Source organism: Miscanthus floridulus, chromosome 2 (assembly GCF_019320115.1).
Source record: "Miscanthus floridulus cultivar M001 chromosome 2, ASM1932011v1, whole genome shotgun sequence".
In the NCBI taxonomy this organism is placed as follows: domain Eukaryota; kingdom Viridiplantae; phylum Streptophyta; class Magnoliopsida; order Poales; family Poaceae; genus Miscanthus; species Miscanthus floridulus.
The window spans coordinates 8,603,354-8,616,947 of NC_089581.1; the positions used below are offsets into that span (position 1 = coordinate 8,603,354).

General features: G+C 43.7%; 2 protein-coding genes across 3 annotated transcripts; both read left to right on the plus strand.

Annotated features, from left to right (window-relative positions):
- The first annotated feature begins 1,921 nt into the window (after window positions 1-1,921).
- On the plus strand, window positions 1,922-4,011 carry LOC136537847 (expansin-B5-like). Of its 2 annotated transcripts, none has more exons than XM_066529820.1 (4): window positions 1,922-2,078; window positions 2,172-2,269; window positions 2,390-2,589; window positions 3,486-4,011. In XM_066529820.1, the coding sequence occupies exons 1-4, from the start codon at window positions 1,934-1,936 to the stop codon at window positions 3,862-3,864; spliced, it is 822 nt and encodes a 273-aa protein (XP_066385917.1). In that variant the 5' UTR covers window positions 1,922-1,933; the 3' UTR covers window positions 3,865-4,011. The 2 variants fall into 2 exon arrangements, with proteins under 2 accessions (XP_066385917.1, XP_066385918.1); XM_066529821.1 differs by having other exon boundaries at window positions 2,393-2,589.
- Window positions 4,012-10,127: 6,116 nt separating this feature from the next.
- On the plus strand, window positions 10,128-10,547 carry LOC136536048 (uncharacterized). The gene has a single exon (XM_066528469.1). The coding sequence runs from the start codon at window positions 10,128-10,130 to the stop codon at window positions 10,545-10,547; it is 420 nt and encodes a 139-aa protein (XP_066384566.1).
- The last annotated feature ends 3,047 nt before the right edge of the window (window positions 10,548-13,594 follow it).

Consider the following 13,594-nt stretch of genomic DNA (forward strand, 5'->3'; position numbering starts at 1 on the left):
TGTAAATTAAATGTTTATTGATATCGTTATTTTCGAGAACAAGATTATGAAAGCGTTGTATATATACATATATATCTATAATATATATAGTTTCATACTTTATTCGAATATAATAATGCTCAAGATGAGAATTAGATGTAATTATATGGGTGCGTGTATTTATATTAGCAGCGTAGAATACGTACATAAAAACATATTATATATTAAACAAATATGTGTAACTGAACTGAAAACAAATTAAACAAAAAAAAGAAAAAGAAAAGGAACCTTTAGTCCCGGTTGGGGTTACCAACCGGGACTAAAGGGTGCGCCAGGTTTGCTCGGCTGGAGGGCCTTTAGTCCCGGTTGGTAACACCAACCGGGACTAAAGGTCCCTCTTTAGTCCCGGCTAGATGACCCGGGACTGAAGGTTCCACCTTTAGTCCCGGGATCGTTGTCCCTGGCGCGGTAACCGGGACTAAAGGCCGTTACCGTCCGGGACAACAAGTCCATTCTGTAGTAGTGACTGCATCTGAATTGTGAAACACACGGACGGCATCTGATGACGTGAATTGTGAAACAAGCTGCCAGGCTGAGTTATTACATACTCACATCACAGCTCTCGAACAAGAGATGTATTTAGGAAAAGAAGCTTTGAACCAGAGACGCAATCGATGAAAAGAAGCTTTGAACCAAATGTTATACCCAATGTGGCTTTGAACCAAGATTATCCAAATGTTACTATTGATGGCCGTGTAGGATCATCTAGCTGTGGATCTAGGGGTACAAACTTGGTCTTTCCGTAATGAACATGGTGTCCTAGAATAAGTTCTAGTAGAGAGAAACAGAGAGGAAGAGCAAGGAGAGAAAAACAGTGAGACGAAGTGTACAGACCATCCGAGGGAGGAGCGAGAGCGTTGGAGTTGGAGCCGGTGGCCGCCATCACGAACGTTGATGGAGGCTACGCACGGGCAGCGACGATCGAGGAAGACGAAGGCGGCGTGGCGGTGGCGCTTCTCGTCACTGGCTGCGCCCCTCACTTAGATCGGGTTTAGGGTTTCGGTGGCGAGCTCGGCTCAGGGCAACCTCGTGGTTTGAACCGCCGGCCCTCACCTTTCTTTATAGCGCAGGGTGACGGGGGCACACCAACCATGTAGGGTTGGGCGCCCCCGATCAGGGCGCGAGTTCAAGGCCCAAGAAGGCCGTTGGGCCTTCTGTGGTTAGGAGATCATTCTAACAACTATGGGTTTCAAAGATCAACATCCCAGCCCACGTGGCTTCAAATGTTACTATGGGTTTCAAAGATCAACATCCCAGCCCACGTGGCTTTGAACCAAGATGATCCAAATGTTACCAAGAACTTTGAACCAAGATGATCCAAATGTTGCCAAGAGCTTTGAACCAAGATTATCCAAATGTTGCCAAGAACTTTGAACCAAGATTATCCAAATGTTACCCAGAACAAGAACTATACTAATCGATAGGTTTCACAGAGCAACAGCATTTGCAATTCGCAATATGCTACCGGCAAGAATCGAGGGAAAAAAAGGAAAAGAAAGAAAGAAAGAAAAACAACAATTTTGCCAGCTCTACTAGAAGCTGTTTAAATAACCGCCACAGCTTACCAAAACAAGTTGTAAGTCAAGGCTTCTGTTTCGCTATGCCTTTTGTGGGGCGGAAGTTGGGATCAGTTGCGGCCAACGACGTCGTCGTCGTCTAGTGGATGCGTATGCATGCAAGCCAGCCCCCGATATGACACTACCGTGCACATGCACTTTGTCACGTTCTTTGGCTATTAGAATGAATGAAAGTCACATACAGTATTAAACTCTAGATCCAGATCAAAGCGTCCTGTGGAATTCCCTCCCGGCCGGCGGGCTATATATACGGCCGCGCCGGGACGCCGCTGTCTTCTCATCAGCACCCATCGCGTCCTGCTCCTGCTCCTGCCGTCATGGCGACCACCCAGCTCACCCGCGGCGGAGGGCTCCCGCTCGCCGTGCTCTTCTTCATTTTCCTGGTCTCCGGTGCTAGTGCCCAGCTGGAGAGGACTGGCACCGCCAGCTGGGTTGGGGCGCCGGACGGCGCCGGGAACGAGAGTGCGTGCACTAGTACCACCTGATCTGATTGATTTTTGCATCGCACTATAGTATATCTTTTGGTCGCTGATTAATTTGATCTGTGAATCACAGACGGGGGTTGTGGATTCGGCGACACCATCACGGTGCCACCCTTCTCGGCCCTGGTCACCGGCTTCGGAAACGACGACGAGTGTGGAATGTGCTACCAGGTGCAGTAATACTACATGCATATATATACACACTACTAGCTACACCAGCTGTCTTGTGTAATTAATGACATATACTAGTGTACGTACTAATGCATGCATTAATGCATACATATCATGTAGCAGGTCAGGTGCACCGGCCACCCCGCGTGCTGGTCGATGGGCGTCAGAGTCACCGTGACCGACTCCTGCCGCAGCGCGCTGTGCGCGGAGCCGAACAACCAGCATTTCGACATGGCCGGCCACGCCTTCGGAGCGATGGCGAAGCTCGGGCGCGCCGCCGAACTCCGTGCCGCCGGGAATGTCACGGTGGAATTCGAGGCGTACGTGTCTCTCTGATCTGGCTACCCTCCTGCATGCTTCTTCAATTCAATTCAATTCACTCCCCTAGCTCCGACTGAATAACCAACTGCGCGCTGATGGTCAGTTTCTTCAGTAGTTGATTCAACACCATCGAGTTAATTGTTTCTGCGGGCGTATAATAAATAGGTGCTTATCCTTTTCAGGATTTTTAGTATTATTTGTCTCCTTGAGTAGCTTTCGTCTCCACGATACGATGAGATTCTTAAGTAGTAACTCCATGACCTGTACTGATCAGTAATAAGACGGTCACCCAATGCAAGCAACCATTTGGGGTAGTCATATCTTGTGTTGCCGTGTGGGTGTTTCGCTATAGTTGTCGGCACATTACTACTGAGTAGTACTGTAAAACACCACGCTAGCTAGCCGTTTAATGTTGAGAAGTTGAATGCACTTTCCATGCATGAATGATGATCCGCCTGTTTGTACGTACGTACGCAGTGCTTAATTTGTCAGAATCCGCCCGCCCGGTCCCTAGCTAGCTATCAAGCTAGGAATGAGAGTTCAATTTGCACGTTCCTTATTCTTCCAGTAACAACTAAAATAAAAATGAAGAAGAAGAAGGATTCAGTCGATCTCGCACTCTTTATATCATTTCCATGTATCAGAAGCACTAGTTACTTGTACTACTCATAGGCTATATAGCTCGCATTGTTATTTTTCATTCAGTTGTCTGCCAGTCAAACTTGCAAGTTCCAAATTAAAGCGATATATATATATATATATATATATATATATATATATATATATATATATATATATATATATATATATATATATAGCTCGCATTGTACTATGATCGAATTATATGGACATGCATTAATTAATATAACATACTCACTGTACAGTTGCATTACAGGGAGGATTGCCACTACACCCCACCGTCGAACCTCCCCCCAAACGCCAAGTTCCCGTTTTTCAAGGTGGACCCGAGCGCCACCAAGGACAACTTCTCAGTCACCCTGCTCTACACCGAGGGGTGGGCTTCCTGGAAGGAGATGCGAGTGCTACTCGCGAACGCTGGGAACAGGATTTTTAGTACGATGACCCACAGCCACGGTGCCACGTGGAAGTACGTGGGCCGCTACAATCTTTCTTCAACCGTCTCGCCTCCAATGTCGATGATGGTCTACACCTCATCGCTAAGTGACCCAAAGGCCCCCACGAAGGTAGTCTCCATGACCGGCGTCATCCCGCAGGGATGGCAGCCAGGCGCGGTTTATTTCCGGCTGCTTTAGATTGACCGAGCGTCTTGCATGCATGCCGCTGCGTCCGGTCTGACTCGCCCTACTATCTACGTACTACTTAATATACTAGTACTCGTGTATCTCCGCTGCTGCTGCTGCTGAACAATGTAATACTTTACCCGCTGGATACAGTGAGCCAAAGATACAATCTTTAGTGAATAACACATTGATGTTGAAGAAATTTACAAACTGACATATGCAAAGTATCTTGAATTTAAAACAGATTTTATCAATGAGCTCCTCGGTGTATGATTGGCCTAAAAATTAATCATTCATTCCAGCATTTTGATTTTGCACTTCTCAAATCAATATCATGTAAATTAGGCAAGAATATGATCAAGGAAGTTTATTGTTATATGCATGTTGGAATTGAAGTAACGGAAGTGTTTGAGCTGGCAACTCTGATGCATTTCTTTCCTTCAGCTGTTTGCATACCTGTGTTATAGTCTTATAGAGATGCTTGTTCAGAGGGATCGTCATTGTCCACTTGTCCGCCACCGGCTAGGGAAGGTCTCAAGGTCGAACAAGACGTATACAGCCTGTTCGCTTGGCTGAAATCTGGCTGGCTGAAAGTACTGCTGGCTGGTTTTTGTAAGAGAAAAACACTGCTGAATAGCTGGCTGATTTGGCTGATAATCTCAAGCGAACAGGCTGGTAGTTGGCGTCAATGCTCTATTCGTCCTCGTCGCTTGTCCATATTTATCAGGTGAAGGACCATAGGTGTGCTTGCCTGGGACATGGTGAGATGGCAGCGTGGCCAATCCCACAAATGGCATTTCGTCAAGCAGGCAGTGTGCACGAGAGCGGCTGGCACTGGCACCATCCCCTGCCATCCGCGAACTGCCGTTGATAGGCGTGGTACAAACCCAGCCATGTGTTTACATTTTGTGGTTCCTACCGTTAATGGTCTGATCAATGCTATAAAACAAGATTTCATATTACTGATCTTTGAAGCAATACACGAAACAGCTGCACTTCTCTACCGCAAGAGTCCTGCAATAATCTATTTTCCCAAACCTTTTATAGTTCCTTGATCTGCATTTCCATTAACAGATAAGTAAACAGCTTAGCTATTTAGTTATATCAGTTAGATCAGTGAGCTAAATATCCCTTCACCAGTTCAGTTTTGTTGTACAATTTAAATGGCTAGAAACCAGGTGCAGATTAGTTTCCATATGCAAATTCAAAAAATTCGTTTTCTCATTTTTGCGGTACTAATGCCCTTTGTGCTTTACATGTCATCATGTGTTAAAAAGCATTGTTGGTTACTATACCATTCATATATTCAGTTAAGTTCTTAGGACCCTACTATTCAAACTGAAATGTCAGAGCATCAGGCAATTCGTTATGCACCTGCTTGCTGTACATTAAACAAATCAGTTCTTTGTATGTATAATTACCCCCTAACCTGACTTCCTACACTACCCTGCTAAAAACGACGACAAAAGTAAATCACAAAATTTCCATTGACTTTCACGGTTTCACCTACATATGTTTCTGTATATAATAGAATTTATAGGTGGCTATCATGTAATCGCATAAGTGCTAGCGCTTGTATAAGTGTTCGTGTGCTGCTTCGGTAACCTTGGATTACCGTAGCCGTAGGCTTGTAACAAACTCTCTTCTCCTTAATGAAAAACGTGCTAAAGCACGATCGCGAAAAAAAATATAATAGAATTTATAGGTGCCTCCAAGAAGCCAATGAAGGTACAGGTACTAGGAGGCTGGAATGTTCTTTTTCTGTCTTCCTAATTTCTCATTCACTGGCTTAGTGGTAGTCTAAATTTCTGACTGTACAACAGCAAAATGTCATATAGTAGTGCCAGCAGAATCATAAGTAATCCCAATATGAGTATGGCAATTCCACCATTGTACAGAGTGTATGTGCCATTTTAACCCTTGATTGTCAAGTGGGTAATTCTAGAAAACCAGTGGAATTGCTTTGCAAAATCTAATCCTTCATCTTGCTCTGTTTATCTACTTTGGTAATTATAATATAATCTTTATGCAGTGTGCTATTTCGCACCATCGTGCAATTTATTGTTAAATCCATGATTTTTATGATAAAAGTTAGCACCAAAAGCAGAACAGAACATAGCTTATCAGTGATGACCTCTCAACCTTTTGCTTTAAGTTGAGTTCTGACCCTAGGGTACCAATGTGCAGCAAATTTTTTTTTGATGTAAAATAAATGTTATTCACAATTCAAGCTCCCATTCTAAAATATAAAACATAAGAAAATACAGTTTTTTTCAGTTATGGAACATTTGTCCAAAACTGTAAGCTTGTATTTAAGAAAGGTTATTCAATTGCATTGGTTGACCTGGACTTATATTGTTAAATGTTTGCCACTATAGCTTCTTCTCTGGCTGATCTATTTTGCCATCCTTCTGTAAGAGGCAACATATACTTGCAAGATCTCAAGGCCTGGCCCGACATTATGATTATCACTGTATTCTTGATTCACAGCTCATTCGTTGCAACAAATGGAAGCTAGGCCTAATCCAAAGCCACTTTTGCCTAGACTATATGAACCTATTGACAATTGAGGAGGGGTTCAGCAAGACGACGGCCAGAGAGACACCAAGCACGACAAAGATGCGCTCGAGGTCAAATACTGGGAAGCCGCGCTTTTCATGGTGTTGACCACTAGTGTATCATGCTGATATTGGACATGTACTATCATCTCGATTCGCTTCTCGTAACTCGTCAGATTGGATCACTCGGTTATAGATTAGGTCTATGTTTTAATCAGTCAAGATCCCAAACTGGGTGCATATTTAAGATGTAGCTACTTTAACAGCAGGAACAATGTTGCGGCCCTTATAGACCTTGCCTACGAAAGCGTCCACAACAGATAAGGTGAAGATATATCTGACTATCTGTTATGATCTGCCAATCAAATGAGAGCTAACATACCAATCAAATGAAATCTAGTATTATAGTAGAGTGGCAGCTCGTTCCCTCAAAAGTGGTCTGATAAAGCTGAAAATTAAAAAATCATGGCAGAAATCACAACCTTTAGGGGAATGAAAAAGATACTACAGCCCTCCAAGTAGTAGCAGCATCTCAGCCCTCCAAGCAACCATCCATGGCTAGGATGAAAACCCCTTTTCTCTCTCATATTTTTTTCTCATCCAGGTGCTATCGGTCTCTCTTTTTTGGAGGGAAAGAAGTCAGTTGGCGCTATTTTGTGAGTCACGTATCGGTCTCTCTTTTTTGGAGGGAAAGAAGTCAGCACAGAAGAGTTGGCGCTATTTTGTGAGTCACCAACAGTGCCAAACTCAAGTGTGAAAATTATAAAAATATACCACTGAGGAGCATATATGTTGAAAAATACAAAAATATACATGGAACCACTAAATTTCAAAATTATTTTTGATCCATGCAAATAAGTTCTAAACATATATGCTTAAGAGAAAATTAAATTATTTTCCCCATTTGATTTTACCTTTTAGTTTTTCGGCGGAACAATTTTCGAAAAATTGTTCTACCAGTAGATGACTTCGTATTATTAGCAAATGTGTCCGTGCATCGGAAGAACATGCCACCAGCTTCTCGAAAGAACGCGACGGCATCGTACTATTAGCAAATGTGAGTTGAGCTGGGCGCGAGCGAGCGGACTGAACGGTCGGGTCAAATCGAATGAAAGAAATGGAGTGATTTTGGCTCTTTAATCTTATATATATTTTGAGATTTAGTTGTTTGAGGTATACTTTTTTGTATTTTTCAACATATATGTTCCGTAGTAGTATATTATTGTAATTTTCATACTTGAGTTTGGCATTGTTGGTGACTCACAAAAACAGCGCCAACTCTTGTGTGCTGACTGCTCTTTCCCTCCAAAAACAGAGACAGATAGCACATGGGGGAGAAAAAAAAAATGAGAGAGAAAAGTGGCTTTCATCCTAGCCATTGATGGTTCCTTGAAGGGCTGAGATGCTGCTACTGCTTATCTTGCAGTAGTAGCCACTGCACCAGATCCTGGTCCCATCCAATGGTCTCTCTATTGTAGTAGTACCAAATCTAGCGTTTGCACAAATTGGAATGATGGTTTGAATTACCAGAATGCAAGGAATCCAAATAATGCTGCATTCCACATATCTAAACCTTGAAACTTACTTCTTCACTTTTCTTCAGGTTATCTGTGGGCTGATATGAAGATGAAGATACAGTAAGCAACACAAAAAACGTAAAAGCAACGGTTCAACATAGGAGTAGCTAGTTTCAGAATAGTTGAATCAGATATCATGAGTATAAACACCTCCTGCTTTGTGAAGGGTGTGCCCAGGTGAAACCAAACGCAAAAGCATGCATGATAGCTGTATGTTCAATAAGAATATACAAGATTTCAGTCACATTTAGGCACACTTAATTATATCCGGCTGGATATGGGACGCAAAAAATAATATGAATTTCATGAAAGATTCAGAATGCATAAATGACAAATTTGGGATGCCTAATTGCCTAAATAACTCGGTTCAGTCAGTTATGGAAAACATATTATGGTAAAACCCTTTTTATTGCCCATAGATCTTGGCTGCTATTTTGGGGATTAATCACATCAAATAATCCTGAAAATTCTAAATTAGACTTGGTAACGTTTTATTATGACATAGTTACTTCACCTGTATTTTATTATTTAATACTAACCACACGGTTTTTAATGCAGATGTAACTATGAGAGAAAAGGCAGTTCCAGTTCAGCCATTACTGAATAACATTGTCATAATCCTAAACAATGAATAAATGATTTCTTAGAAAAACAAAAGGTTAACTAAGAGTTCACTTTGACTGTAAAGAAAACTGAGTCTGAGTGTTTCGCATGCCCATGGTACAGTAACACATCTTCCTTATTTCAGCAAATTATTCCAAATCATAAGCATACAGATACGGTCGTAGGTTATGTTATGCGAAAACGATTCCAAAACATGCTTATTACCATAACATAAGGATATTTCAAATATTATCAGGTAATCAAGGATAAGAAAATAGAAGGTATTACATGAGTTTAATGAAGACTAACCAATAACTAATTTAAGTGAATTGAGCTATCAGCGATAATGCTAGATTAAAAAATAATTCTTTCAATTAAGAAATTTTGAGATGTAAATAATCTCGTTGGTATTTGATAATAGTAGTGATTTTTTATTGATTTATTCCTCTTGAATGAATTGAAATTCAATAAACAATTGCCCATGTATCTTGAGTGTTAAAATTCATAGAAGTCTATAAGTCTCTGAATAGGCCCACGAACTCAAACTGAATGTACCTCTGCAACAGAGTAGACTGCACAACACATGATATACCAGGCTCAAAAAATTAAAAAAAAAATCACAGAAGCTGGGTCTCAACGTTAGCTATAGTTTCTCAGTTGACAATTTCTGCAACAATATGAACTTCACCTAAAAACTTTTCGCTCCATCACGTCGAATCTTTGGACACATGCATGGAGCATTAAATATAGATAAAAAAATAACTAATTACACAGTTTGCATGTATTTTGCGATACGAATTTTTTGAGCCTAATTAGTCCATGATTAGCCATAATTGATACAGTAACCCACAATGTGCTAATGATATATTAATTAGGCTTAATAAATTCGTTTCGCGGTTTCCAGGCGAGTTATGTAATTAATTTTTTTATTAGTATCCGAAAACCCCTTTCGACATCCCATTAAACATCTGACGTGACATCCAAAATTTTTTCGTGCACCAACTAAACACGCCCTGAACTTAGAGAATTCTCTTTCATTCTACAGATCTGAGAGAGAGGGAAGGTACGCACCCAGCAGCCGTAGGGACAGCTTATGGCGTGGAGGTCGTGGGCTCATGGCCGGTGAGGATCTTTGCTTAACTTTTGCATCGTGCCGTTGCTGCCGAGGAAAGGGAAGAGGAAGGGCCGGGGAGTGTACTGAGAGGAGGCGTCCATTGCTGCTCTGTCCTCTTTGGTGCTTGCAAAGCGAAGACAAGGCACCATGGATTAGCCCCCGTTGTTCCTCCGCGCTCACCAATGCGCTTCTCGCCGCGGGAGCTGCACTCCTACATGTATCACGGCTGCGGCGAGGCGGCAACGGATCGATAAGTCAGCCATGGCGCTTGCTGCAGCGACGAACACATAGAGTGCGGGCAGGGGAACTGAGCAGAGAGGGCGTGAACGCGAGCGAGGAGCCGTGCGTAGGCTCGCCTCCTTCTTAAGCGCGGCGCAGGGGCAGGGCACGGCTAGCACGGCGGCATGGACACCCTGGCGAGCCATGTGCGTGCCTGTGCCCGCAACGCTGGCGGCGCCGGGGTCTCAGGGGCCGCTGGTGCCTCTGCCCGCGACTGGATGGCCGGGTCGGAGCGGCCAGGGCCGCCGCGCCCGCACCCCGCCTGCGCCGGAGTCGTCGCGGCAGCTGGGCCCTCACCCGCGCCGGGATGGCACCGGGGTGGCCGGAGCCCACCACGCCATCACCGCCGGCCGCGCCGGGGTCGCAGGGGCCGCTGGCCCCCCGCCCGCGCCGGGATGGCGGAGACCGGAGCGGGTCCGCCGCGCTCGCACCCCGCTTGCGCCGGGGCCGCTTGGGCCCTCACCCGCGCCGGGATGGCCGGGAAGGCAGTGCTCGCGCCGGGAGGAAGGTGCGGTGCGGGAGTCGCCCGCGAGCGGGTTCGCGAGTCTTCGGGTTGATGGCTAAACGGGTGAGAGGTCTGCTAACCACATCGGACGGTTCACGTTGCTTGTTGGCTCGTTTGGCTTATCGTAAACGATCGTAAATTTCCAGCCGGAACAGTATTTTTCTCTCACACAAATCAGCCAGCAGTACTTCTTCATAAACCAGCCACGATACAAACCAGCCAACCGAACATACTGTTGATTCGACGGCTGGCGGGTTTGCGGGCGACGTGGCTATATCCGTGGGCTGCCTGTCTTTGGGCCTTTCTGTGCCATATCGGAGAGCTGGCATTTGATTTACGTAGCCATATCATTTTTGTCATTAGATAACAAAGATATGGCTGTCTTCCTTGTCCATGGTCCACGAATTTCTCTCCTTGGGTGTTCCTCCCAAATCTTCCCTTAGCTAGAGCAGCGAGCCGATCAAGATAACAAAATGATTAAAATTTCGACTCCTTGTTTGATGTGGCTTGGAGATCTATCCAAACTTGAGGATATGAGCTCTAAATTTTGACATATTGGAGCGAGTATTCACACTTCAAATTGGCATTAGTGTACGTAATAATGCTGCAGAATCCGGCCATGGTAAAGATCGACATGGTTGGAGCATATGTGGCATATATGGCTCAAAGTAGCGTTATTGCTAGAAGTGAAGATATTGTCTGCTTAACAACTTGGCAGGTGCTTCTTCACTGTGAAAATGCATGAAGGTGCTTTAATATGTAGCATTGGCGCGATTGGTCGGCTAGTATCAAACTATTCATTATTCAGATTAAATTTCCATGTCAAAGTTTTAGATGTTGCTACTCTTCTTGACCCCTGAAAACTTAGAAGAGCAAGCTATATCTGACTACACCTGATGAAAAATTAAGAAACATGCACATGGAGAGATAAGAACCAAATTGTAAGATGCGTTGATGAGCTGATCATGATGATTATTTGCCCAGAAACGATGCTACTTGCAATGACGGACGGCAGAACTCGAGTGAGCGATGTCTAAGTTGTTATTATTGACAAAGAGAGTAGCAGGTTCGGTTAAGAGGGAAACTTTTTTTTTCCTTTTCGGTTATTACTCCCTCCGTCCTCAAATAAAGTGCATTCTAGCATTTGAAATTTATTCTCAAATATAATGCATTCAGGAAACAAGAAGATATTGTTTACTTAAATAAAATACGTGATTATTTTGTCTATGGAAAGTAATTCATGCACTTGCCATATTTTTATAGGAGACTAAGAGTTCACCCTTTACTTATGCGAAAAAGAATTAGATTTCAATACATTAGGAAGGTAAGTGAAGGGTACATGCATCTATTGCACTTTCCTTTATTTTGTTTAAAAATAGCCGGAATGCATTATATTTGAGGACGGAGGGAGTTTGTGTATATAAATTGTGGATAATTTGTAAAGTTATCTTCTAGATAGATGTAAAGCTCTCCAACTGTCTACAAACATGATTTCCTCCGTGCAAGATGAAGGACACGTGGCCATCTGAAGAGCAGAAGATGTGGCAAGATAAGAAGCTAGAAACGTGGCCATCTAAGGAGCTCAATACGTGGCAAGATAGGAAGCTTGATTCACAGGGGCAGATTTCGTATAGTAGAGATAGAGATGAATGAATGAATGATCCATCCTATCCATCCATGCCGCGTGACATCTGTATGCGTATGCCATTTCCATGGAGATGGCGCCCGAGGACCTCGAGCAGGAATCGACGACGACCTATAGTATGAAATCCTTGCTGTAACAATAAAAATCTTACCAGCAAGGTTTTCTACAAAATCAAAATTAACCGCGCCATGTTCGTCTAGTGGTAGGTTGAGATCAAATGCTGTCAAAAAAAATGAAAAACGATATGAAATCATATGCAAGGAGAGACGATTTGCTTTGGAGCTGATGGAAGGCAAGCTCTTATGTTGTGAGTACGTATCCAGCAGGAAACAATGAAAGGAGAGATGATTACCGTAGCCATGGCCAACGTTGTCATCTGCAGGGTCGTTAAGATCGAACCCAACGTCGCCGTCGCCGTCGTCGTCTTGAGGCTCGTTGAGATCGTTGAGATCGAACACGACGTCGTCGTCGTCGTCGTCTTGAGGCTTGTTGATCGAGATCAAACACAACGTCAGCCATGCGTAGCTAGAAGATAGTATGGCTCGGTACATGAACAAGAGGAGAAAACGTGAAGTGAAGAAGAGAAGAAGAAATGGAGTGAAGAAGAGATACCAACTACAAATTTTTTTTTTAGAACTCCCATGTGATGATGAGTGTCATGTATAGAAACCCAACCTAAGAGATGCATTAGGTCTAACCCCAACCCAAGTCAACACATAAGCATGGCATGTCATTAGTTAATTGTGTTTATTTAAATTCTAACAAATAAAGTAATGTATACATTGTTAATTCAAAATGTGATTTGGATTTCCATTTGAGTTATGATATGCTTAACAACTCCAATAAAGTAATAAACCATAAAATAATTAATACTCAAACCAAAGAATAAAGATTTAAAGAGAAAAACTAATTCTATTTTTGTATAACAAAACCACACCTATTTTTGTTATACAAAAATAGCTAAATAAATTCCTAATATTTATATAATAATGTTGTGGGCCTCATATCTAAAACTCCAATGAATTTGGTGCACCAATTTTTAATTCGAATTCTAAAACCAAATTTGAAATCAAACAAAGGAGAAGAAAATAAAACAGAAAAAGATAAAGAAGTAAAGCAGACCCATAGTAGGCTCGGCCCGCCAGCGCACAGCAACCAGCCAGCCCCGCCAGCACGCCGCAGCAGGCCGGCCCACGAGCTCGCGCAGGCCCAGCAGCCAGCCCGCACGCCGCTCTCACCTCGCCTACAGCCACTGCCACACGGGCCCCGCATGTCAGCCCTCCTATTCATCTTCCTCGCGCCCACGCTCAACCGCCCGAGCGACCAAGGACCGACAGCGGTGGCAGGAGCGGGCCAGGGGGTCACGCCTGGGGCATGGCCTTGCTCCCCCCTTGCGCCGCGCTCACGCAACCTCACGCCACCGTTGGATGAGATGCACACGCCTCCGACCCCCCCTCAATC

Coding starts and splice junctions, on each gene's coding strand:
- LOC136537847 (XM_066529820.1), top strand. CDS start 1,934: ATGGCGACCACCCAGCTCACCCGCGGCGGAGGGCTCCCGCTCGCCGTG. Junction 2,079..2,171: donor GGACGGCGCCGGGAACGAGA/GTGCGTGCACTA, acceptor TGTGAATCACAG/ACGGGGGTTGTGGATTCGGC. Junction 2,590..3,485: donor GTCACGGTGGAATTCGAGGC/GTACGTGTCTCT, acceptor GTTGCATTACAG/GGAGGATTGCCACTACACCC.
- LOC136536048 (XM_066528469.1), top strand. CDS start 10,128: ATGTGCGTGCCTGTGCCCGCAACGCTGGCGGCGCCGGGGTCTCAGGGG.